Source organism: Typopeltis vanoorti, chromosome 22 (assembly GCF_054136105.1).
Source record: "Typopeltis vanoorti isolate ZY-2024b chromosome 22, IOZ_Tvanoo_1.0, whole genome shotgun sequence".
NCBI classification, from domain to species: domain Eukaryota; kingdom Metazoa; phylum Arthropoda; class Arachnida; order Uropygi; family Thelyphonidae; genus Typopeltis; species Typopeltis vanoorti.
In genome coordinates, this window is record NC_143570.1 from 83,389,300 (window position 1) to 83,414,731 (window position 25,432).

At 34.7% G+C, this 25,432-nt stretch overlaps 1 protein-coding gene across 1 annotated transcript in view; it reads right to left on the reverse strand.

Moving 5' to 3' along the window:
* The window catches only part of LOC150094525 (transformer-2 protein homolog beta-like), a 154,089-nt gene that overhangs the window by 26,396 nt on the left and 102,261 nt on the right, over window positions 1-25,432 (reverse strand). The window contains exon 7 of the mRNA XM_090412234.1: window positions 22,359-22,418. Coding sequence (XP_090268360.1) covers window positions 22,359-22,418 — 60 coding nt within the window. The remainder of the gene's footprint in view (window positions 1-22,358; window positions 22,419-25,432) is intronic.

The window sequence follows — 25,432 nt, forward strand, 5'->3', positions numbered from 1 at the left end:
CAAAACAGATTTATTTTAGCACTAAACATAGCAGCTAACTAAACACATTTGTCCTGACATCCTCTTTCAAATTTTCAGTTCTAGAAAATATGTATAGCAGCTGTTGATAATGCAGTCATTGGATATAGAAAGCACACAATTTATATAAAGCAAAATTATGCATATGAGAATGTATATCAGTTTGAATTATATTTGAGATGTGTCATCCAAACACTTCACAAATGCTAAAAAAGTTGAAAAAAGGTTGCAAACGTTTGACACAGTGGTGGCATACATTAGCTAAAGATAGTTCCTGCCAGTGGTTTATGCAATTACGGACACTGCCCAGCACAAACACGTTAAATATACACTTACACAGGAAGTGATTTAAGTTAAATTGACTCATGCTGATCCAAGATTACAATACAAACAAAAATGTAGGGAAAGCTTCCAATGAAACAATGCAATTTATGTCAAATCATGAGCTAAGACAACCTAACCTAAGCATAACTTCCAGTGAAACAATGAAGCTCCATGAGAAAATAATTCTGTTTGACAGTGTTTGTCAAATCAGGGCTGTCCAAAAAAAAGCAAAAAGGCTTTCACAAGTAGCTTGAGACCAAAACACCAGCTTCATTCACACCTTACAGTTGCCCACAACACTTCGTGAATAAGTTGGATACTACGAAATCAGCCAGTTCTAATGGATATTTCACCCAAATACAAAATTATGTATTAATTACTGACCATTTACGAAAAACAAAACTACATCAGAGCCTACCAGTTTCGCCAGCAAACTGTCTGGCTTTTTCAAGGCGTTTACGGAGACATAAAAACTAGTAAATGCAAATGAAAGGAACATAAAAAACGTTGTAAACCAACTAGTAGCTAAAGTTACATGTTCATGTGACAGAGAGGACTTATTGTTCTTATTCATTATCACGCATGCGTGTTTGTTGTAAACGTGTAATGTGATTACTGGATAGCTGTGGTTCAGATTGATTTAGAGAGAGGATCAAGTTTTTCCACGAACTGTTTAGAATTGCACCCTGATTTCTAGTGAGGTTTCCACCGGTTATTAACACTAATGTGGCTTCCTTGAATAAACGATGTCTGTAGTCATCATCCAGATATGGCATGGAGCTGTTTTGCCACTCTATCGTGTGGTTAGATGTACAGAAATGATGTGCTAAGCTGGAAGAGATACTTCTGTTGTGGTTTACATCACCAGCATGTTCTTTTTGTCTGATTTCTAAACTCCGTGAAGTTTAGAAATCAGAAATCTTGATATAGGATTCTGTTGATCTTATTTTATTATTTAATGAGTTTGCAAGATGCTTTCCCAAAAAGCAGGTTGGTGATGATCTTCCATCAATGACTGGACGGAGAGGTATATCCCGTTTATGTATTTTAGGTGTCCCATATAGTCTTGGAGTGATAGGATGTGAGGATGTTAGTGTTCTTTCACTTCTTCTAGCCAAATGTTACAATTTCTGATTAGTTGGTTTGTTTCATTATGATTTTTTATTGTGGGAGCTCTGTCTAGGATCTTATAGGTGGAGTTGTCTGACAGTAATACATTTAACTTATCATAATAATCTTTAGAGTTAAGGATAACTGTAGAATTTCCCTTGTCAGCCTTTGTAATAATGATATCTTTGTTTTTCTTCAAGTTGAGAATTATCTTTCTATCATAAGGAGACGTATTGAGAATAGGTTGTTTGGCTTTGGCTAGGATTATTGTACTTTTGAATCTAATAGTGTTGGCTACGTTTTGCGGTAGTGGATATAGGCCTTTTTCAATTCCACACATGAAATCCATTTTAGGAATGTGTTTGGGCGTAATCGCAAAGTTAAAACGTTTTTTCAGAGACAATGATTTGACAAATTAAAAATCACTTTGTCGTCCGGGAGGTTGTTTTGTGTCCGATATTTTTTCTTGTAAAGTTAATTGAATTTCCTAATTTGTTTGTCCTTATAAAGTTTCAAAGTTTTTTCATAACTGCATTGTATCATTTGATCTAATTGATTCCATACGGTATATTCTAAATTGCTAGAAATGTCATCAAATAACTTGCGGCAATTAATATCACTTTTATTTAGTTCGTATCGCGTGTGTTGAATCCTTTGTCTTACAAGCGCCAATGAAGTGCGTCTTTCCATGCACCGAACTTTGTGTTTCATTAAACTGTTTAAACTAAACATATTTAGTCGTTTATATAATTCAAATACAAAATTATTTATTAATTACTAACCATTTACGAAAAACAAAACTACATTAGAGCCTACCAGTTTTCGCCAGCAAACTGTCTGGCTTTTTCAAGGTGTTTACGGAGACATAAAAACTAGTAAATGCAAATTGAAAGGAACATAAAAAACATTGTAAACCAACTAGTAGCTAAAGTTACATGCTCACGTGACAGAGAGGACTTATTGTTCTTATTCATTATCACGCATGCGTGTTTGTTGTAAACGTGTAATCTGATTACTGGATAGCTGTAGTTCAGATTGATTTAGAGAGAGGATCACGTTCTTCCACGAACTGTTTAGGATTGCACCCCGATTTCTAGTGAGGTTTCCACCGGTTATTAACACTATTGTGGCTTCCTTGAATAAACGATGTCTGTAGTCATCATCCAGATATGGCATGGAGCTGTTTTACCACTCTATCGTGTGGTTAGATGTACAGAAATGATGAGCTAAGCCGGAAGAGATACTTCTGTTGTGGTTTACATCACCAACATGTTCTTTTTGTCTGATTTCTAAACTCCGTGAAGTTTGTCCGATGTAGGCAAGACCACAGGAGCAAGGAATGTAATATACTCCAGGATATTTGTAGAAAGGCCCCTTATCTTTTGGGGATCCTAAAATACCTCTCCGTCCAGTCATTGATGGAAGATCATCATCAACCTGCTTTTTGGCAAAGCATCTTGCAAACATATTAAATAATAAAATAAGATCAACAGAATCCTATATCAAGAATAGTCAACATTTTGTAAATAAACTCCAAGCCATTAAGACTGCACCAATAGACATGCTAGCCAGTCTAGATGTCATATCCCTTTTCACCAATGTACCAGTAGAAGAGGTAATAAACATCATCCAAGATCTCTTTCCTCTAGACATCACACAGATGTTTAGACACTGCCTTTAATCTAATTTCTTCAAAGTTAACAACACCATATACCAACAATTAGAAGGCCTAGCAATGGGAAGTCCACTATCACCATCTTGTGCAGACCTTTTTATGGAAAAACTTGAAAAAGAAATTCTCTCCACAATCTCCCCTAGACCATCTACACCATGGAGATATGTTGACGATATCTTCATTATATGGCAAGACAGCTTAGAAAACCTAAAATCGTTTGTGGATAAAATCAACTCAATCCATAACAAGATAAAATTCACTCTGGAATTGGAAAACAACAACCAACTGCATTTTTTTGACATCTTGATAAAGAAACAATCAAATAGTGTCAAATTATCTATTTACAGAAAGCCCACAGATACTGGAAGATATCTTCATTATACTTCAAATCATCACAAGACACACAAACTGAGCATTATCCACATGTTGAAATATAGGGCCAGAAAGTTTATATCAGAAGAAGAGGATACACAGACTGAACTCTCACTAATAGCCAACACATTATCACAAAATGGATATCCTCAAAACATCATCAAAAAATATCTATACGGTGACAACCCCAGACAAGTTTTAGGATCCCCAAAAGATAAGGTGCCTTTCTACAAATATCCTGGAGTATATTACGTTCTTTGCTCCTGTAGTCTTGCCTACATCGGACAAACTTCACGGAGTTTACAAATCAGACAAAAAGAACATGTTGGTGATGTAAACCACAACAGAAGTATCTCTTCCAGGCTTAGCACATCATTTCTGTACATCTAACCACATGATAGAGTGGCAAAACAGCTCCATGCCATATCTGGATGATGACTACAGACATCGTTTATTCAAGGAAGCCACAATAGTGTTAATAACCGGTGGAAACCTCAACAGAAATCAGGGTGTAATCCTAAACAGTTCGTGGAAAAACGTGATCCTCTCTCTAAATCAATCTGAACTACAGATATCCAGTAATCACATTACACATTCACAACAAACACGCATGCATGATAATGAATAAGAACAATAAGTCCTCTCTGTCATGCGAATGTGTAACCTTAGCTACTAGTTGGTTTACAACATTTTTATGTTCCTTTCAATTTGCATTTACTAGTTTTTATGTCTCCATAAACTCCTTGAAAAAGCCAGTCAGTTTGCTAACGAAACTCGTAAGCTCTAATGTAGTTTTGTTTTTCGTAAATGGTCAGTAATTAATAAATAATTTTGTGTTTGAATTATATAAACGACCAAATATGTTTAGTTTGGATATTCCACCCATTATGCTCCTGAACTAACACCTATTCACTAAACTCTACTCAGCTGCTATCCACCTTTCAGAATGGAAGGAAGTCCATATATAACCAGTTCCTAAAAAAAAGAAATAACGTTTGCTATCAACCTATTGCTCTCACATCAGTTTTGTCTAAAGTAATAGAGAAGGTTTTCAACAGTCAACTTCTTCACATCTTGAGAACTGCTATCTAATTAGTGACCACCAGTATCGATTTCAACACTCTAGATCCACAGATCTCCTGGCCTACGTTTGGACCTATTCCATGGAAAGGTTTGGAAAAACCTGTGCCATTAGTTTTAACATCTCCAAAGCTTTTGATAGGGTCTGACATCAAGGGCTTCTCAACAAGTTACCATCATTTGGACTACCTGCATAATTGTGTAGATGGATCGCCAGTTTTCTCTCAGGTCATCCTGATGGGTAATTGTGGACAGTGTTCTCTTCTCAGACTTTCCTGTCAATATCTGTATATCTCAGGGCTCTGTCATTTCATCTATCCTCTATCTGATTTTCATAAATGACTTGCTTTCATTGGAAAGCAGGTCATTTATGCAAACCCGATCCATAGTTTAGCTGATGGCAGCACACTCCACTGATTCTACTCATGACCAGCCTTGCAGTGCTGAAACACCTCATACTTCAAGATCATCTATAATAAGTACCCTGAACATTGATCTCCATAGTATCCTTGATGTTTTCTCATAAAAAAAAAAGACCTCAGATCTTCTCTGCTTACTTTTGATAATGCTCAGCTCAACACTCACTCAAGACCAAATCTCTTTTCTTGGACCGACTAACTCCAAATCTTTTCTGACACAATCATATCATTTGTATAGAATCAACAGCTTCGAAAAAACTTAATATCCTTTTCCAGTCAAGATGGTACTGTTCTGTCAAACAGTTACTCCATATGAATCACAAATCTCACAAACCAATAGGAAGAATGTTCTCATGTATGGGGGTGTGGCACACCTAAAACCACCTTAAAAATTCTCCATACTCTTCTGAAAGGGCGGTCCAGTTGATAAATGACACTTCTCTTACAGACTCTCTTCGGCCACTTTTCCATAGATCAGTTTCTGCATTGTCTCTTCTACAGATATTTCCATGGATACTGTTCAGCAAAACTAGCATCCTTTATGCCACCTATTTCTGCCAGATCTACAGAAACTTGTGCTAGAGCTGCTCAACATTCTTTTACATTTGAACTGTATACTAACCAAATCTGCTACTCCCAGACAGGTTCCATTCCTTCTACCTCAATTCTGTGGAACAGCCCATCATTAAACATTTTAAAAGGGCTACAATCTTCAACAGTTCAAGAATATCAACAGATTATTCCTAACCTTTCTGTAACAAGGCATATGTTTGCTATAGACTCTTAACCTTTCGTGTGTGGGATAAATATGAAACAATAATAACAAGTAAAAGAATAAGGGATATCAGCAGTGAACCCACTCATAAATATGACTGATCTTGAGATGAAACTATCATTATGATGTGGACAAGGCAATACAACCTTATCATATCATAAGACTTTAAACTTGCTATGTCAACTGCATATATAATTGTTAAGGATGCAGCTCACATTAGAAAAAACATGCTAAAAGATCTGCACTAGTGAAATCCACTATTATAAGAAAAGAGGATTGTTTATGTATACTTCAATTGCATCATGATTAAGGTAGTGTATATATAATACTGTTATGAATTTAATAAATTGCTATTTTCATAAACACTAATTTTTATGATTTAAATATATGAATTTCTTAAACATCGACTTCAGAGGTCATTCGAATTCACACAAGTTTCAACCTACAGATAGCTCTCTGAAATGTAATCCATCCATAAGTCAGGGTCTCTTTGTATATAAAAATACAAACTTCGTATAAAGAGAAAACCAAGAGCATTATTCTTCTTTCCAGTGTCTATAATTATTTATCTTAAAAAAAAAAAAAAAAAAAATCAGTTCTCAATTAGTCATCTAAATCTTGTTTAGCTTATATTAGTCTTAGATCTTAAAAACAAAATGTGTTGAATTATCAAAAAAAAATTTCACACACACACTGTCATCCCCCGACTTACGTTCCATCCAGCATGACATAAGTTGGTCGGACGGAAGTTGATACATTAAAGCAACAGAGTCATAAGGGATAAGGACTTAACAGTAATAAGTATACAGGCAGCCCTCGGTTTATGCCGATTCACAATAGCGGTGGTTGCCTGCGCATGCTTTTTTACTGTAGTGTGGTTGACTGAGAAACGATGCTAGCAGGCACTCTAGGGTTTGAGTGTTTACCAAGCTACTACGATGTATATGTATCAAACCTAGTTTTAATGTCGAATCTACCTAATTGTTCTATTAATTTATTTTTACATACATAAGTATTTAAATTGATAAATTACGTAATTACATACCATGTCTGATAACAGAAGTGCAGAAAAATTAGCAGAACTTGGTGTTAAGAAGGCGAAGAAATCAATCGCACTTGAAAAGAAAATGGAGGTGATTCGAAGAATGGGAGATGGGCAGATACGTGCTAATGTCTCTAGAAGTATGAACGTACCTCCATCAACTGTTACTAGAATTATGAAAAATGCAGACAGAATAAAATAGTCTGTGCAACAATCTACAGCACCACGAAATGCAAAAGATGTACGTTATAGCAGAGGTAAACTTCATGAAAAAATTATTATCATTATGGGTGGACGACTTGAATCAGAAAAACATTCCTCTGACACAGGCTGTTATAACTGAGAAAGCAAAAACAATTTTTGAGGATCTTAAAAAGACAGATGGAGGCGATGAAACATATTTAGGAAGCAAAGGTTGGTTCATGAGATTTAAGTCTTGAAGTAAGTGCCACAGTGTCAAATTATGTGGTGAGGTAGCAAGTGCAGATGTTGCGGAAGCGGCTGCTTTTCCTAAAGAATTTTAAGACTGTGTAGAACAAGGAAGCTATTCCTCCTAATCTAATTTTTAATGTTGATAAGACTAGGCTCTACTGGAAAAAATTGCCATCACGCACCTTCATTTCCTGTGAAGAATGTTCCGCTCCAGGTTTTAAAGCTGCAAAAGACAGACTTACGCTTTTGTTGGGTGCAAATGTCTCCGGAACTTTGAAGCTTAAACCAATGTTGGTGTACCATTCACAGACACCACGTGCCTTCAAGGGTCTAAAAGCCATGCTGCCAGTCTGTTGGAAATGGAACAAGAAAGCTTGGGTTACACAAAACATTTTTATAGATTGGGACACAAATTATTTTTGTGCTACTGTGCTTCGCTTCTGTAAAGAAAATGATTTGCCAGCCAAGGCATTGCTTCTCTTGGATAATGTCCATGGACATCCTCAAAACCTTGCTGAAGTAAGAACATTATTGGATGTCAAGATTGTTTATATCCCCAAACACAACATCACTTTTGCAACCGATGAATCAGGGGATTATATCAATCTTCAAAGCCTATTACCTCCATATAACATTTATGGAAATGGTAAGAGTCTTGGACACTTCAGGAAAAACTATTAAAGACTATTGGCAGTCATTCGATATTTTGAAGGGCAATAACAACATCAAGGCAGCTTGGAACGACGTGTCAGCAAAATGTTTAAAAGGAGCATGGCGAAAACTTGTTCCAGCATTTATGCACGACTTCGAGGAATTAGAGCAAGAGGAGAATGTTATTGAAGATGTTACCAAGCTTGCGTGAGAGGTGGAATTGTATGATATTATAGCTGAAGACGTGACAGAAGTCTTAGAGAGCTATGAGAAACTGCTTTCCAATGAAGAAAAAGAATTAGCCAAACAATTAAGTCAACATCCTAAGGAGAAGAAAGAAAATGAAGAAGGTCCTCTGAGAGATATGAAAATGGCCGATTTACAGCATATCCTTACAAGCATAGAGACATTGACTGATGAACTCTGAAATGGAGTGCGAATGTAAAAAGGAGTGTAATCGCATCTATTCGACCATACACTGAACTCCTTAAAGAAAGAAAATCTAGGCAGTTAACACTGGATACTTTTTTTTTAAAAAAATGCAGGTGATCCAAAACCAGGAACTTCAACATAGAAATATGTAATATCTTTTCGAAGTTTCATATTTTTTGTACATAATTTTGTTTTGTTTTCATTATTAATAATTTTATTTTAACAAATATATATGTATGTATCATCAAAACTTTAAATATAATAATGATACACATACTTCAAGTGCATATTTTTTGACTGCGTGGAACATAACTTCATACCTTCCATTAAAATTGGGTTCGTTTTATGTCGATTCAGTTTACGCCCATTTTTTCAGGAACGGAACTGAGGTGTAAACCGAGGGCAGCCTGTACTGTCATTTTAATTTTTAAACCTTATAAAACAACAGAATAATCACCCAAATCTTCCTCCACAATCACATCTTCATTACCTTCCCTATGTGAAGGACCAGGCTGAGGCTCTTCTCGTGTAACTTTTTTTTTTTTTTGATGAAAATGTCCAATGAGTTTTGCTTATTCCTCTTCTTTTCATCATAAATTTGTTTATAGCAAGCAAACACATTCTGTACTTTCTGTTCTACTAATAAGTAGTGTTTTTAGAGGTACCTGTTGCATAGTATAATTATTAAAGAACACGTAAGTCCACAGTAATAAATAAGGTACAGATATTTCATACTAAAACTAATAGTATGCAATATTATTCGCCCCTATTTATTAATTAAAAGTTATTACTGTGGACTTACGCATTCTTTAATAATAAGTAGTATTCAACATTGGGGTCCATGTCTTCAGTCATTTTGAGATCCCTAACTGCAGAGAACATTTCTACAAGACCGTTCACAGTGAAATGCTTAACTACCTCGTTTTTCTCTTTTCACTCTTCTTTTTTCGTTCTTCCTCTTCTGCACATTATTCCTTTAGTTCAACCAATTCTTCATTGATCAACTCTTCAGGAGCACTTTCTATGAGATGAACTATGTCATCATCATTCACTTCAAGATTCAGATCGTTTGCTAAGCCCACTATTTCTTCTCTGAGTTTTTTTTTCAAAACTTCCAAAATTGTGCACAAACCTTTTTAACGTCTTTTTCCATATGTGACTCATACACTGAGAAGCCACTTCATCCCAAGCCACAGTACATTTTTAATAGCAAGAAAAATACTGAATGCTTTCCAGAATTAATGATTCTGGTCATTTCCTTCAGTGGCAGAAATGGCTTGTGAAAAAGTTCTCTGTAGATAATAACACTGCAAGCTCCCTGATCCATCAGTTGGATATAATGGGGTGAAGATCATCGATGTAAGGTGGATAACCTGGAGGATTATCTAAAATTAATAAAATTTTAAATTCTACATTTTCTTTCACATAATAGCTTTCCAGTTCACTCACATAACAGTTGATTAAGGCATCCTTAAACAATTTTTGAGTCATCCACGACTCCTTGTTGCTCCAATAATGAACTGGAAGAGTATCCTTGCTAATGTTTTTGAAGGCTTGTGGATTCTTGCTGTGCCATATCACAAATGGTTTCAGTTTATATCCAGCCACGTTACTCCCCAACAGAATCGTAATATGGTCTTTAAGAGGTTTGAAACCAGGCACAGATTTTAGCTTTTTTTGTGGATGCATGTCTGCTCAGGCATTTTTTTTCCAAAACAAGAAGTCTCATCCATATTAAATATTTGCTCTGGCAAATAATTTTATCCAATTTCTCCACAAACTTCTTGACAACCTTCTCTTCGACACTTACAGATTCACCATACATTTTCAAATTATGCAGAGCAAAACACTGCTTAACTCTCATAAACCAACCAGAAACGTTAAATTCGTAGTTGTAATCAGGCCCAGCTTTCTCCTTCAACATGTTAACAGACTTAGTACCTTAGTGGTTATGGTCCTAGTGCTAAGGGATATGTTTTTGGTTCAGGTCCTCTATCAACAATGGAAGTAGCTTTTCCCATATCACCGATATGATCTTGTCACTGCTTCGTCACTATCGTCGATTTAATGGAAGCAGTTCCTTTCACAGCCTCTACGATTTTATCCTTATTTTTCAAAGAGGTTGGCACTGTAGAATGAGATCATCCAAAATCATGTGCGATCACACTGACGGACTCACCAGATTCACGTTGCTTTATAACTCGCAACTTCGTTTCAAGATTAATTGCTCCATTCTTTTTCTGTGATTCTTCACTAGGTTTTTTTGATTGGGCATGTAGGACCATGTTGCACAAAATATCATGAAATATTTAACGATAACACAGAAATAACCTATTTCTCAAACACAAAATCAACAGAGGAACTGTTAAAGACATGTGCCGATTGCCGAGGAGGGTTGCCACTGAATGCACTGTTACCACTGCTCATAATGCATTTTGCTAAATAGAAACCTTTTTACTCTACGCTCGCTTGCATCTTGTTCTCTTATCCCTTCATGGGATCAGGGATGTATCTTCAAATGGACGTAAGTTGAGGGATGACTGCATATATATCAGGGGCGAATATTCCAGGTGTGTAGTGCTCATCCATGAAATATCAGTATCCCCCATATTATATTTTTGCATTTATTCCTGTTAAAGACTCCCCCAATTGTTTGCAGACTTCGCGCGATTCCTAAAATTGAACACAATATAGCGTACTAATGCTTCATTGTCCTCTTCAGGAGGGTAATGAAGCATTAGTGCTTCATGAAGAAGGCACTTTTTGCAGCATAAAAATTGCATCACATTCGCGTTAATAGCCCGAGCGTGCTTTCAAAATGCACTTTGAGCCATTCGAAAAGATGTAAAGAGGGCGCAGCAGGTCAGATTCTCAGCTTTTAATATTTTTAAACCGCTGAGAAGGTGGGGCCGGGTGAGCTAAAATTTTGAGCTCCCTCAGCACCTAGCATCTGTGATTGGTTATTGTGTCAACCAATCCAATTTAATGTTGTCACTTGTCATGAGTTGAGCGTTTTTGTATCCGATGTATATTACAAACAGTTGTTACGCATGTTATCTGGAATTGAAAATTTGAAAAGGATATTAGGAGGAAAATGCTAATTGTTTTTTCTTTTGCTTGTGCAGTATAGCATCTGTTGAGGTTGCAAAGATTTTTAACGGATATAAAGACATTTTTATTCTAGTCTTCAGAAACAACAGACAGTAAAAAATCTATTCCTGAATAAAAATTAATATTCTGTGTATTATAAGACGTTGATCTACAACAAAATACCAGCATATGTGAGATTGATTTGATAAGACAGAAGAACTGCTGATACTAAAAAAAAAAAACTAATGAATTTAGGATTCCCTAAAGTGTGGATAATCCTGAAAATGATTAGATGTTATGTATACTAAGTCTCAGTAAACAAAATAAAATTCTTGGAAAAAGGAGCAAAGAGATACACAAACCAGAGAAATACACATAACATGTGTAACAAATTTTACGAGATGATTTGCTGCGCCATCAAACCATATTTATTCTTGCAATACTCTCTCTCTTCATAAGTTTTTTTTTTTTTAAATTATACCATCATAAATTCACTTATTCATGTTTAGAATTTATAGGATCGTGCTATTCGCTCTACCCAGCAACTTACAGGACACACACATATCACAAATGATAATTATTATTCTTTACCATTAATCAAAGTGTTTCTACTCAGTTATACTTTCCTATTCTCACATGTCTTATAAATGATGGTTCACATATTTTCATCTTTGAGTATTTCAGTAATTCAAGATTAATAACAGCAGAAATGAAGTTTATGAGAAAAACTGCAAAGTATACCCTATTTGATCACAAAAGAAAAGAAGAAATTATGAAAGAATTAAACCAAGAACCAGTAACAGAAAAAATTAAAAAATATAAACATAAATGGATGGAACACGTTCAAAGAATGAAAACAGAAAGATTTCCAAAACAAGCCATTAGGAAAAAGAAAACCAGGACGTCCTCTTAGACGATGATTTCTAAGGCCGGAACAGGCCATGCTAGGCCTAAATCCTTGATATGCATGATGATGATGAGTATTTCAAATATACCAACCAAATATAGCATTTTCCTTCATTGTTGTTTTCTAATAAATCCTAAAACAGATTGTTCCCCAAATCTACGCAGAAGTATTCAAAGTTATCCTGCAATTAATTGCATTGGACAAATTAAGATGAGTGCTGATGTGCTATGCCCTCTCAAAACTTTCATAAATCGATAAAATGCAATCACTCGGTCATGGGCGTCCGCTGGTCGATTGAAAAATTCCACAAATAATATAATCATAAAATTGATTGAGATGTGTAATCTTACACCCTCGACCCTTGGAACGCTTTGTCTGTCTTAAAATTTTATTGCAGCAATAAAACACATGTTCCTGTTTTTGGTTCATCTTTTTCTGATTTGTGAACAGTGACCGGTTAGTTTGCCCTCTGTGTCTAGTGAGTTACTGAGTGAAATGTGAATTGCAAATTTATAGTGAAACAAATTTAAACAAAAAAAAAAAATTTTTTAAAAGTAAGTGTATGTAATTTAATATTATTTTACTTAGTTTTATGATCTTTTTTTGCTTTTAAACTGAAATAATTTAATTCAGGATTAATTAATTATTGATTTTTAATAAAATATGCCAGTCAATTTTTTATATATATGAAATTGTGCTAAAAACCAAATTCTGATTACCCTTTTTTCCCCCCCAAGAATTAAAGATCATTAAAATCGATGCAAAATGAAAGTATTGTATTTATAGTTTACATCAATAAATAATTACATCAAAAAGAGCTACAAGACGTTTATTGATGTAATTATTTAATTAAATCAATAATCATAAAAATTTATTGATGTAATTATTTGTCTCCAAGCTTCCCCCCCACTGCAAAATTTTCTATGGACGCATGCTCATGCGTACGGTCAAATTGACCTGAAATTTGTAGCATGGGTTGCATAACCCACATGACAGCACACCCAATTGAAATGAGCATGCGACGCCACTGATATAAGGGTGCTTAAGGGTCAAAGCTGTATAACTGAGAGGAGACCTCCACATAGCCTTTAAAGGAATGCGGAGAACCGACCAGGGATTCTGACCTAATGTCCAATCCTCACCTTCTCGTGGTGCACCCTGTTGGGTATCTACCTGGATACTGAATGAATGAGGATGGGCTGAAGGGTGACGAGTGTGGTAAGAAAAGCAAAAAAGGATTACGAAAGAACATTGGCCATGCAGGCTAAAGAGAATCCTAAACAGTTTTTTAGATATGTAGCAAGTAAAAGGAAAAATGTACATGGCAGATTGATTTTAAAGAATGCCGATGGTAGGGAGGTAACTGAATCAGTTGAGATAGTTGAGTTACTGAGTGAGCACTTTGCAAAAGTATATCATCCAGGTGGTGACATTGCAGAAACGAATAAACCAGTAGATTATACGGGAATTGTGGTTAATGAAGTGGAGGTGAGTAGTCTATTGCATAACTTCAATGTCAATACATTTGTGGGATTGGATGGTATACCAGCTCGTGTTGTACGAGAAGCAGCTAAAGAATTGTCAGTACCCTTGACCATTTTGTTTGAGTCTCGGGTCTGGGTTAGTCCCGAGCAGGTGGAAAGAGGGGAAAATAGTTCCACTGCATAAAGGTGGTTCCAAGACTGCTGTAGTAAATTACCGACCGATTAGCATATCAGGAATCATTGTCAAGGTCTTAGAGAAAATAGTCAAGAGGAAAATACAAGATTGGATAGAAGAAAATGGGATACTGTATCGGGGACAGCATGGTTTTGTGAAGGGTAGGTCATGCCTCAGTAACTTGCTCACGTATTATAACACAGTGACGGCTGAACTGGATAAGGGTAATGAGTTTACGGTGATTCTACTGGACCTTGCCAAGGCCTTTGACAGGATTCCACAGAATTCTAATCAGTAAATTGCAGCATATGGGAATGGACATAGGGTTGGTGAGATGGATAGGAGGGTGGTTGACGGAGAGATATCAGAGAGTGGTTTACTCGGGAGTAGAGTCCACAAGACGGCCTGTGACTAATGGTGTGCCACAAGGATCTGTTCTTGGACCACTGCTGTTTAATTTGTTCATAAATGATATAGGAAATGATCTGAGAGGAACAGTTCATTTGTTTGCGGATGATGCGAAGTTGGGTAGGGCAATAGTGAATGCAGATGACGTCAAAATTTTGCAGGATGATTTGGATAGATTGGAGAATGGATGTCAGTTTAATGTGGCAAAATGTAAGGTTATGCATTTTGGGGTGAAAAGATTGGCGGCAGTTTACTGCATTGGTGGAACCGTGCTCCAGGAAATTGATGAGGCACGAGATTTAGGAGTGTTGGTAGATAAGGAATTGAAATTTAGGGGACACATTGCAAAAGTGACCAAAACAGCTCATCAAATCACTTGGTTGATGAAGAATACGATGACAAGCAGAGACAAGCAGGTTATTGTTCCTCTGTATCGAGCCTTGATAAGACCCCATCTAGACTACTGTGCTCAGATTTGGTCACCTAGGTTTCTTCTTGATGGGGAGGAGGTGGAGAGGATCCAGAGGCGAGTGACCAAGATGATAGCAGGTCTGTGGAATGAACCGTATGAGAACAGGTTGAGGATTTGTGGTTTGCAAAAATTGGTTGATAGGCGGAGGAGGGGAGATATGATTGAGACATTCAAATTACTGAAGGGTTTCTATAAAATTAATTCAGAAGATATTTTTGAGAACATGGCTGGTTTTGGGAAAACTAGGGGACATCCATGGAAACTGGGCAAAAGTGTGGTTAGTAAAGGTGTTAGAGTTGGGTTCTTTACTTTTAGAGTAGTGAATGAGTAGAATGCGCTCCCTGAGTCTGTGGTGGATGCTGTGACAGTGAATGAGTTTAAGGCGAGGTATGATAAATACTGTATGAATGTCAAATAGTTGTGATGAATATGATTTGGGGCTTACCTCGATGAGTCCAATGACTCCCTGGAGTTGCCCGTAATAATAGTAATAATAATAATAATAATAATTTAGCTGACCAAATTGTATTCTTATTGGCTTAAACCAATATACAAAATGATGGTACAACATTACAAAATTTCATGCCGGCTGGGGCGTCGCCCGGTTAAACAAGCCCTCTGTTGTTTTCGCTAGGGAACCAGGGTGAACAGCGAAAAGTCAGTTACTGGAACAAATCTCAAAACACACCCCAACTCAACATCACCAGAGTTAAAGATCGGTACTATCAACATAAGAAGCCTGAATGGCAAAGAAATGGAGCTAGTTGAAGAATCAGATAAGTACCAGATCGACATAATAGGGGTGACTGAAACAAAGACAAAAACTGGTGAGATATTTCTGAGCAATAAATACAAAATGTTATATTCAGGCAATGACAATCAAGGAAAAGAAGGAGTAGCCATAGTATTTAACACAAAATACGAGGCTAATCTTCTTGAATGGCAGGCAGTCTCAAGTAGAGTGATGTGGACAAATATGAGAATGGGGAATTGGACAATGAGACTTATTTGTGTCTATGGTCCCACAGAAGGTTCTACTAAGGTAGAAGTGGAAGAATTTTTTGAGGCTTTAGAGCAAGCAACTGACACAATGAAAAAGGAAAAGTTGGTCCTTGTTGGGGATCTAAATAGTAGAGTAGGAAATGATTGTCACACATACAAAAATATTTTGGGAAAATTTGGAGAAAAGAGCAAAGCTAATAATAATGGAAAATACCTGTTGGATTTCTGCTCAGGACATGATCTGGTTATTACTAACACAATGTTCCAACATAAAAATTTGCACAAATTCACATTGCGAGAAGACATAAGGAATAAGAAAAGTCTCACTAACTATGTTATTGTTGATAGTGATGTTTTCTCTCTGGTGCAAGATGCCAGAGTGTACAGGGGATTTGAAATTGGAAGTGATACCATTTAGTCTTGAGCAGGATAAAATTTAATTTCATATTGAAAAGAAGAACATAAGCCAATAAAAGATGAGCAGCTCTCAGATGTGAACTGTAGACTGAAATATACAAACATTATTCAAGAAACAATGAAAGAGTTTGAGAACAGTAATCAAACCTTGCAGATTCAGTGGCAAGCTCTGAAGAAAACATTGATTCATTCAGCCAGAGAGGCATGTGGTGAGGTTGTCTGCAAGGATAGAAAAATCAGAACTTCTTGGTGGACACAGAAAGTTAAACAGGCAGTGAAGAAAAACAAGAAAGCATATCAAATGTTTCTCGCAAAGAAGTCAGCTTGTGCTCTTAGAGAATACAGAGACAAATGCAAGAAAGCTAAACACTGTGTAAAACTAGGTAAACAAAAGTCATGGGTAGACTTTGGTAAAAACATAGAAAATAAATATCAAGAAGGTGGCAAGATATTCTGGAGGTTGTTGAAGAAGCTCGGAAATGGAGGAAAGAGTGCTGTAAAAGTAACTAGAGATGATAAAGGTAACATGAAAACAGGAGAAAAAAGATATCCTTGAAGTATGGAGTAATTACTTTGAAAAACTGCTAAATGAAACAAACAGTGATGACCGCACAGTGGTAAAAAAACACTGGGCAGGCATGTAGTCAGGAATACATATCCATACTTGAAGTAGAAAAAGCCATCAAAAGCCTGAAATGTGGATAGGCAGCAGGAGTAATGATATCTGACCAGAAATGTTCCAGTATGGAGATATAAAAGTCATACAGTGGCTACACTGCATAGTTCAGAAAGCCTAGACAGAGGGACGAATTCCAGATAATTGGAGTAAAGTTCTCATAGTACACATCATAAAAAGGGAAATAAAACTGAATGTGAGAATTACAGAGGCATTTCATAACTGAGTGTTCCTGGTAAGATATATGCAAGCATGCCTGAGAAACAGTTTGAAGTATTGTAGAAGAGAAGCTTGGTGAAGAACAAGCTGGATTCAGGCCAAATAGAGACTGTCAGGATCAGATTTTCACTTTACAACAGATAGTTGAGAAAGCATGGGAATATAATAAAGATCTGTATTTAAGTTTTGTCGATTTGGAAAAGGCATATGACAAGGTGCCAAGAGAGAAGCTATTCAATACGCTACAGTTATATGGTGTCAATGGGGCATTATATCAAGCAATACTTATTCTTTATTTGAGTTGTAAGTCAGCAGGTTAGAATTGAAGGAAGTACAGGAAGATGGTTTAATGTTAAATCTGGTGTGAGACAAGGATGTACATTATTCCCTCTGTTATTCATTATCTATATGGATCATATTATGAAGGAAAGTGGTATTAAACATGATATCAAAATTGGAGATGTTGATGTCAGCTCTTTGCTATATGCAGATGATGTTATACTTCTAAATAAATCCGCTACAAGTCTGCAAGATTCTCGGACTAAATTGAATAGCTGTAGTAATAGCTATGGTATGAAGGTCAGTAATAACAAAACAAAGACAATTAAAATAAGCAGAAGCATTGAAAATATCAATTGCATTGTGAATGGGGAACCTATAGAACAAGTAAAACATTTCAGCTACTTAGGCACGATATTTAGTGAAGATGATAAATTAAATATGTAAATAGACAACAGGATCAACAAAGCTGGTATGGTAGGAAGTCAATTGAATAAATTTATATGGAATAAGAGAGAAATTGGTCAAAACACTAAATTAGCTGTATACAAGACGGTGTTCAAACCAGTTTTAACTTATGGATCTGAGAACTGGGTTATAAGTAAAACACTTTACCAAAGACTGGAGACCACAGATATGAAAGTCCTGAGAAGAATTAGGGGCATGAACAGATGGCATCAATGGCAATATCATATTAAAAACGAGGATATTAGGAAAGAACTTGACATTGTTGGTATCCATGAATGTGTTAGCAGAGCTGGTCTCAGGTGGTATGGTCACTTAAACAGAATGGGCGATGAAAGATTAGCAAAACAAATGTTCTCTGCCAGGTTGGCAGGAAAAAGACCCAGAGGAAGACCAAGATATAGGTGGATTGATATGGTAAAAAGTGCCTTAGAAGATACTAATATATGATCTGACAAAGTTGAAGCCTTGACAGGTAATAGATTGATTTGGAAGAAAATTGTAGATATGAAGTTAGTAATGATGTAAATTTTTCATGTAATACTATCTTATCCTGTACACCCCTTAAGGGTAAATGTCAGGAATTTGATGATGTTGGTTTTGAGATCTGGGTTAGAAATAAAACACTTGATCAAACACTAGAGATCATAGATTTGAGAGGCCTGAGAAAGATTAGCAGTATGAACAGATCGCATCAATGGCAATATCATATTAAAAACGAGGATATTAGGAAAGAATTTGACATTGTAAGCATCCAGGAATGCGTTATCAGAGCTAATCTCAGGTGGTATGGTCACTTAAACAGAATGGGCGATGAAAGATTAGCAAAACAAGTGTTCTCTGCCAGGTTGGCAGGAAAAAGACCCAGAGGAAGACCAAGATAAAGGTGGATTGATGCGGTACAAAGTGCCTTAGATGATAGAAATATAGGATCTGATAATGTTGGAGTCTTGACAAGTAACAGACTGATTTGGAGGAAAATTGCTGATAGGCAAGTTAGTAATGATGTAAGTTTTTCATGTAGTATAATCATATCCTGGTACCCCCCCCCCCTAACGGCTACGTCAGGAATTTGATGATAATGATATTAAAAATATTCACAGTATCTTACACAATAACATCAATGTATAATAATTTAATTTGATGTTGTTAAACTGTGAATGAAATTGTTTTGTATATTATTTTTTTTTTCATTCACATTTAACATAATATACCATATACCAAGCAAGACTTGTTTAAATATTATTAAGCTATTTTATTTATTACTATATTGATATTATAAGAACTTGTATTTGAAAACTAACTTGTAGTTGTAAACTAAGAAACTAGAAGGAATTAAAACCTGGAAACTTAGTACTTTTACGACAAGAGCATAGTAACAAGAAAACAGGAAAGTTTGGAAAATGTGCAATAGGACCTTATGAAATTGTTGAAAAGACATCTCCTGTCAACTTTCAAATAAGAGAATCTACGGGATTGAAAATAACTCTAATTGTCCACTCAGACCGATTGAAATTGTTCAAGAAGAGACCTGACAAATTAGTCTGCCTAGGAGATTCTCTAGAGGAAATATGGGGAAAAGAAAAGAATTACCATAGAAAAAGTAATTACAGAAGGAACACAAATATTACAAAACAACCAAAACACAGTAGTATTAATTCAGAACATGAATTGAATTCGGAAGAGACAGTCCCATACTACAGACATAGAAGACACGCTGAATTTGATAATGAAGGTAACAAGAAATTTAATGCGAAAGATAATGAGAATAAATGCACAAGTCATAATAAGGAACCAAGTTTTATTCAAACTAGTTACTACTTAAGAAATCGAAAAAGAAATATGTAGACTAATTCCTCCATAAAAGAGCTTAATGTGAAAAATTTTTCTTAAAGGAAAAATTTTTCAGAGAAAGGGTGAGCATTTGTTAAACTGTGAATGAAATTGTTTTGTATATTATTATTTTTTTTTCATTCACATTTAACATAATATACCATATACCAAGCAAGACTTGTTTAAATATTATTAAGCTATTTTATTTATTACTATATTGATATTATAACAACTTGTATTTGATAATTTAACTGCACATTAATTGAAATGTAAATATTCTTTATTTATTCCTATTTGTACAAGTTTAACGTTATGCAATACCTCAATTTTATTATATTTTGTTTGGTTGTCATGGAGACGTATGTAAGTGAGCGAGCACGTTTTGGAACACCACTGAGGAGAAGGTTTATTGAAAAGAGTTTTAGTAAGAAATCACGAGAATAATTTAGGCGGGAAGAACGGATATATAAGCGATGAATGCTGAAATTATTAAGGAATTAAGAGAGAGAGAAAGGAGAGGATTGGCATTAGGTTGGAATCGGAGCATTCGGCATTCGGGACTCACAGTGCGATAATAGCGAGTCGGCAAGTCACTCAAGCAGCTAAATAAAGTCTACTAGTCGAGAGGCGGTTAGCTAATAAGTTGTAGAATAACAATTATAGCTACGGAAGACAGCTGAGTGACTACTAAATAGAATAGCAATACTTGAGTTGAGATTTAATTTCAGGGCCGACCTGTCAAGGACACACCGAATTTTGAAATAAAGCACGGAGTTACTAGAGTAGTAGACACTGTAAAGTTGAAGTTTACCGTTAGCTGTGTTTAGAATTATAGTGCCTAAAGAATTAATTGAATGCCGGAGGAATGAACAACTGTGCATATAAAACCTAAAGTTAAGGAATTATTGTGTGTTGCCTTATTTCATGAGTGATCAGTAGTACTTTGTGCAACAACGTTTGTTTATGTGTATTGTGACCGATGATTAATTCAGTTATTGCTTAGAAGAATTTATTTAATGAGTGCCGTTTACTGTTTAAAGTGTTTACAGTTGTAAAAAGTGCATATGTATAAGTAGATGAAGATATAAGATTATCGGTAAGATTATTCCAACCATTAATATTCCTATACAGAGAAGTGTGTGAGTTTCATCCTAGAATTTCCCTATACTAACAGTAACTATATTGCAGAAAATTAGCTGAAGTGTAAATTTAAAAGTGTTTGTTTGTGAAGAGGTGTTACTGCAATTTTTGTCGTATTTGGAACTTAAAGAACTGTGACAAGACTGTATTAGAGATAACAGATTTACCATTATTAGAAGAAACACATGCATAAACCACAGTGAAAATTATTTAATTGTAAATATTTCAACCTTAGGTTGAAATATTTACAATTAAATAATTGTATGTTAGGTTGAAATATTTACAATTAAATAATTTTCACTGTGGTTTATACGTGTGTTTCTTCTAATTATGAACGCACCACAGGTTTCGTTATTTAAAAAAGATTTACCATTGTTCAGACAATGGTTAGTATGACAGTATTATCAGAATGGCTAAGTGTTTATAATAACTTATTTAGTATTTTGATCTTAAGTGTATAATTTAAGTGATTATAAAATTAAATGTTTGTTTTTGTTAATCAAAAGTTGTATTTTGCCTGAATCTCTTTTACTGCACCGTTCATAAAATATTCGAACCAAAGCGGGCGAATTAAATTATTAGAAGAAACACATGCATAAAACACATGCATAAACACTGTGGTTTATACGTGTGTTTCTTCTAATTATGAACGCACCACAGGTTTCGTTATTTAAAAAAGATTTACCATTGTTCAGACAATGGTTAGTATGACAGTATTATCAGAATGGCTAAGTGTTTATAATAACTTATTTAGTATTTTGATCTTAAGTGTATAATTTAAGTGATTATAAAATTAAATGTTTGTTTTTGTTAATCAAAAGTTGTATTTTGCCTGAATCTCTTTTACTGCACCGTTCATAAAATATTCGAACCAAAGCGGGTGAATTAAATTAGTTAAATATACTCGGCCAGTATATATCTTAAGGAGAAATAGTTGAAGGTTGATTTTTCTTCAATTATTGAACTAATTCAGATATAGAGTGGCGCAGTCTTTAAATATAAATTTTCTCTATATTTGAATTAGAAACCAACTAGCAACTTATCAATTAGTTAAGAACATCGTAATAACTATATATCGGATCCAAAGTATAGATTGAGACGAAGTAGGATCCAACAATATGATCACTCGAAGAGAATGAGCAATGAAAGATTAACAGAACAGTTGGAGTGAAAATGAGAGGGGGAAAAAAAATACAGACTGATGCACATTGAGGACAATTCAGGAAAAAAGATATTAAAGAACTTATTGTATTGGTTCTAATAAAAAAGCTATTAGAAGTAAACTAATATGACGTCTTAATTGTGTTAGTTTCCTATATTCCACTGAAGATAAGATATATGAAGAAAATACTATGAAAATATAGATGTGCACATGCAAGTGGTATCAGACTAATAAACATTCTTGCAGTTTACAAATTGCTTATTATTTTTAAAATATATTTATGTAGAGAAAATACTTACAGCTTGGGCATCTTCCACGTTTTCAAAATACACAAAAGCAAATCCACGAGATCGCCCTGTCTAAAAATAGGAAGCAGCATATTTAAATATAATGAAGTTTATAAATGATTAATTTTTATCAGTTGCTAGAAGATTATATGACAATTTATATAGCCATCTCTTACTAGAAAATACTATTGTAACAAATTCACTCATCATGGCAAAGTAATAAACTGAAATTGTTTATGAAGAAACTGATGATGAAAATTTGAAAAACTGAAACGGAAAAAACAAAGCACCCCCCCCCTAAAAAAAACCAACTTCACTTGCAGCAGGTAGTCAAATACCATTATCACAAAGCACTAAAAGCTACAGAAAGTGAACTGTTTTAGGTATTTTCTTATATTATTTTAAGTTTGATTTTTGAAATTATAGCCAAAGCAATTATGGCTATAAAGCCAATCAAGAGGAAAACCTCATCATAGTTTATACAATTCCACAATTTTTGAATATGTTAGCTGAAATGCAGATTTGTACCAGAAAGCTGAATAATAAAATTGGTTTCAAAATTGTTTATTTGATATCAATGTCAAAATACAGCTGTTATTCAGCTACTTTTCTATTCATAACTTTTATCAACAGTAAAGCTTGTCGAAATGACAGATCCCAAATAAAAGATTAAAATATAACAGATCATCAATTTATGAGAATTAAATTTTTATGATCAAATTCAAACAACTCAATTATATATATATATATACACCCAATTCTCCATTTAGATAGTAGATTGGTTCCAGAAAAAAAATTGCATAAAAAAGAATAGTGTTTATGAAAAAATAAAAGAATGGTTCCATATGTGAACAATAAGTTATTTTGAAGCAAAACATACACACACACACACACACACACACATATATATATATATATATGCATCTCTTAAAGAAAATACTGTGTTACTAATAAAACAGAAATTCTAAAAGGTCCAAATACACCCACGCATATATTATTAGTTAAATTTTATTTGCCGTCACTTTCTGACAGTACTCGAATTCTTTAGTGTGAGACTGAAATTAAATCACTTCCATCACTTGAAACACTTTGGCCATCCTTTTCATACTGCAATGGCTAAACGTTTCCTTCAGTAAGAACTAAATTAACACTAATTTCCAATAATTCTGAAGGTTGGTTTTTTTTTGCCACAAACTCTGTAATTAATCGTTGAAATCCTGTTTTGATTAGATCTGTGTAATTCTTCATATCACACCATAAATGACTTCAGTTCAAGTTTAAAAAACCTGTTCAGCTCATTCAGTATTTGGATCATGTGTAAGAAAATGACTTTGCAAGCAATTTTACTAATCATTTGAAGCCCTTTAATCCTGCAGTGAGTAGAATCTCTTCATCATCATCACTTTTTTTTTTCGTTTTCATCAAGATTCTCAAGGACAGATTCTATTATTTCGTCATCACTAACAGCCTTGTCAACCATCAATTCTTCAATAACTGCAGACAAAAAATCATCAAATCCTTCTTGGCCAACTGCATGTGTGCTAATCTGATGATATTGGGATATTCAGTTATATGCAAAAGTACAGGATATTTCTTTTTCACACATTCTGGCCAAGTAGCTTTCCAGTATGCATTTAAAGTTGATGGTTTCAATTCTGATAACGCCAACTTAGCAAGTTTGATGCAATCCAAAATAGAAATTTCTTCCTCACATCAATAACTGTCAGTAAATTATCCTTATCTAGTTTATCCAAAATGTATTGGAATGTTCTTCTTATGGAGTAAGTTTTTGAAAGGTAGCAATCAAACCAGATCTATACAACAGAGGTTGTATTAGGTGGCAGAAAACAAAATTCTACATTTGGTTCTAAAATAGGATGGACAGGCACATTGTCTATAATCAATAAAACTTTAAAATCCAGATTTTTTCCATTTGGCACTATTTTCCATAGTGCCAAATGGAAAATAGTGTTTTCCATTTGATGGAAAACACTATTTTCCATCAAATAGTGTTTAACTTGTGGAAAAATCTTTTTTCATTTGCCTTCCAGTGCACTGGTAATGTGTTAAAATCTTTTTTCATTTGCCTTCCAGTGCACTGGTAATGTGTTAAAATCCACACCTTTCACTGTCTGTCTTAGGGACCGATTAATGAGGAAAGGTTTTAATATACAGTCTCCTGAAGCATTGTTGTAAATAATAATCACATAATTCTTAGCTGCTTTAAAGCCACCAACACTTTTTTACATTATCATTGTCAATCTCATCGAAATCTGTTTGTATAATGTTATATTATATATATAATGTTGTTAATAAGATTATTGTGTTTGCATATTTCATAGTTCTCTTTCAATAAATTCAATATTTCTCTTTCTAAGCAGTTTACCTGCATTTCAGAGCATAATAGTCATTTATTTCTGTTATCTCATTTTAATTGCAAGTATTCACACAGTCAACTCATTATGGTGAATTTGTGGGAACCAGAGGAATATTATTATTATTATAGTGGACGGCTTCATTTAGTCTTTGATGTATGAGATTTCAGTATCATTTATAACTATCAAAGTGCATTCACTATAGTGGTTCTTGATGTAGTGAGAGTCAACTGTTCAACAAATTTTAATTATTTCTAAGAAGAAATTTCTTCAGTATATAATAAACATTTATTTTTAATTGCAGTTTAGTATGCTGCTTTTTTTTATGTTTTTCAAACAAAGCATTTAGCAGTTATAGGATCCCTGCCTCTCCTGTTCAAGAAGAAAAAACTCATGTACAGGGAATTTCTGAGTGTATAGTAAAAATTTTAAAACCACTGAAAATTTTTGTTATTAATCCAGTCAGACTGGATTCAGGCCAAATGGACTGTCAGGATCAGATCTTCACTTTACGACAAATAGTGGAGAAATCATACGAATATAACAGAGATCTGTATTTACGTTTTGTCGATTTGGAAAAGGCATATGACAAGGTGCCAAGAGAGAAGCTATTCAATACGCTACAGTTATATGGTGTCAATGGGGCATTATATCAAGCAATACTTAGTCTTTATTTGAGTTGTAAGTCAGCAGTTAGAATTGAAGGAAGTA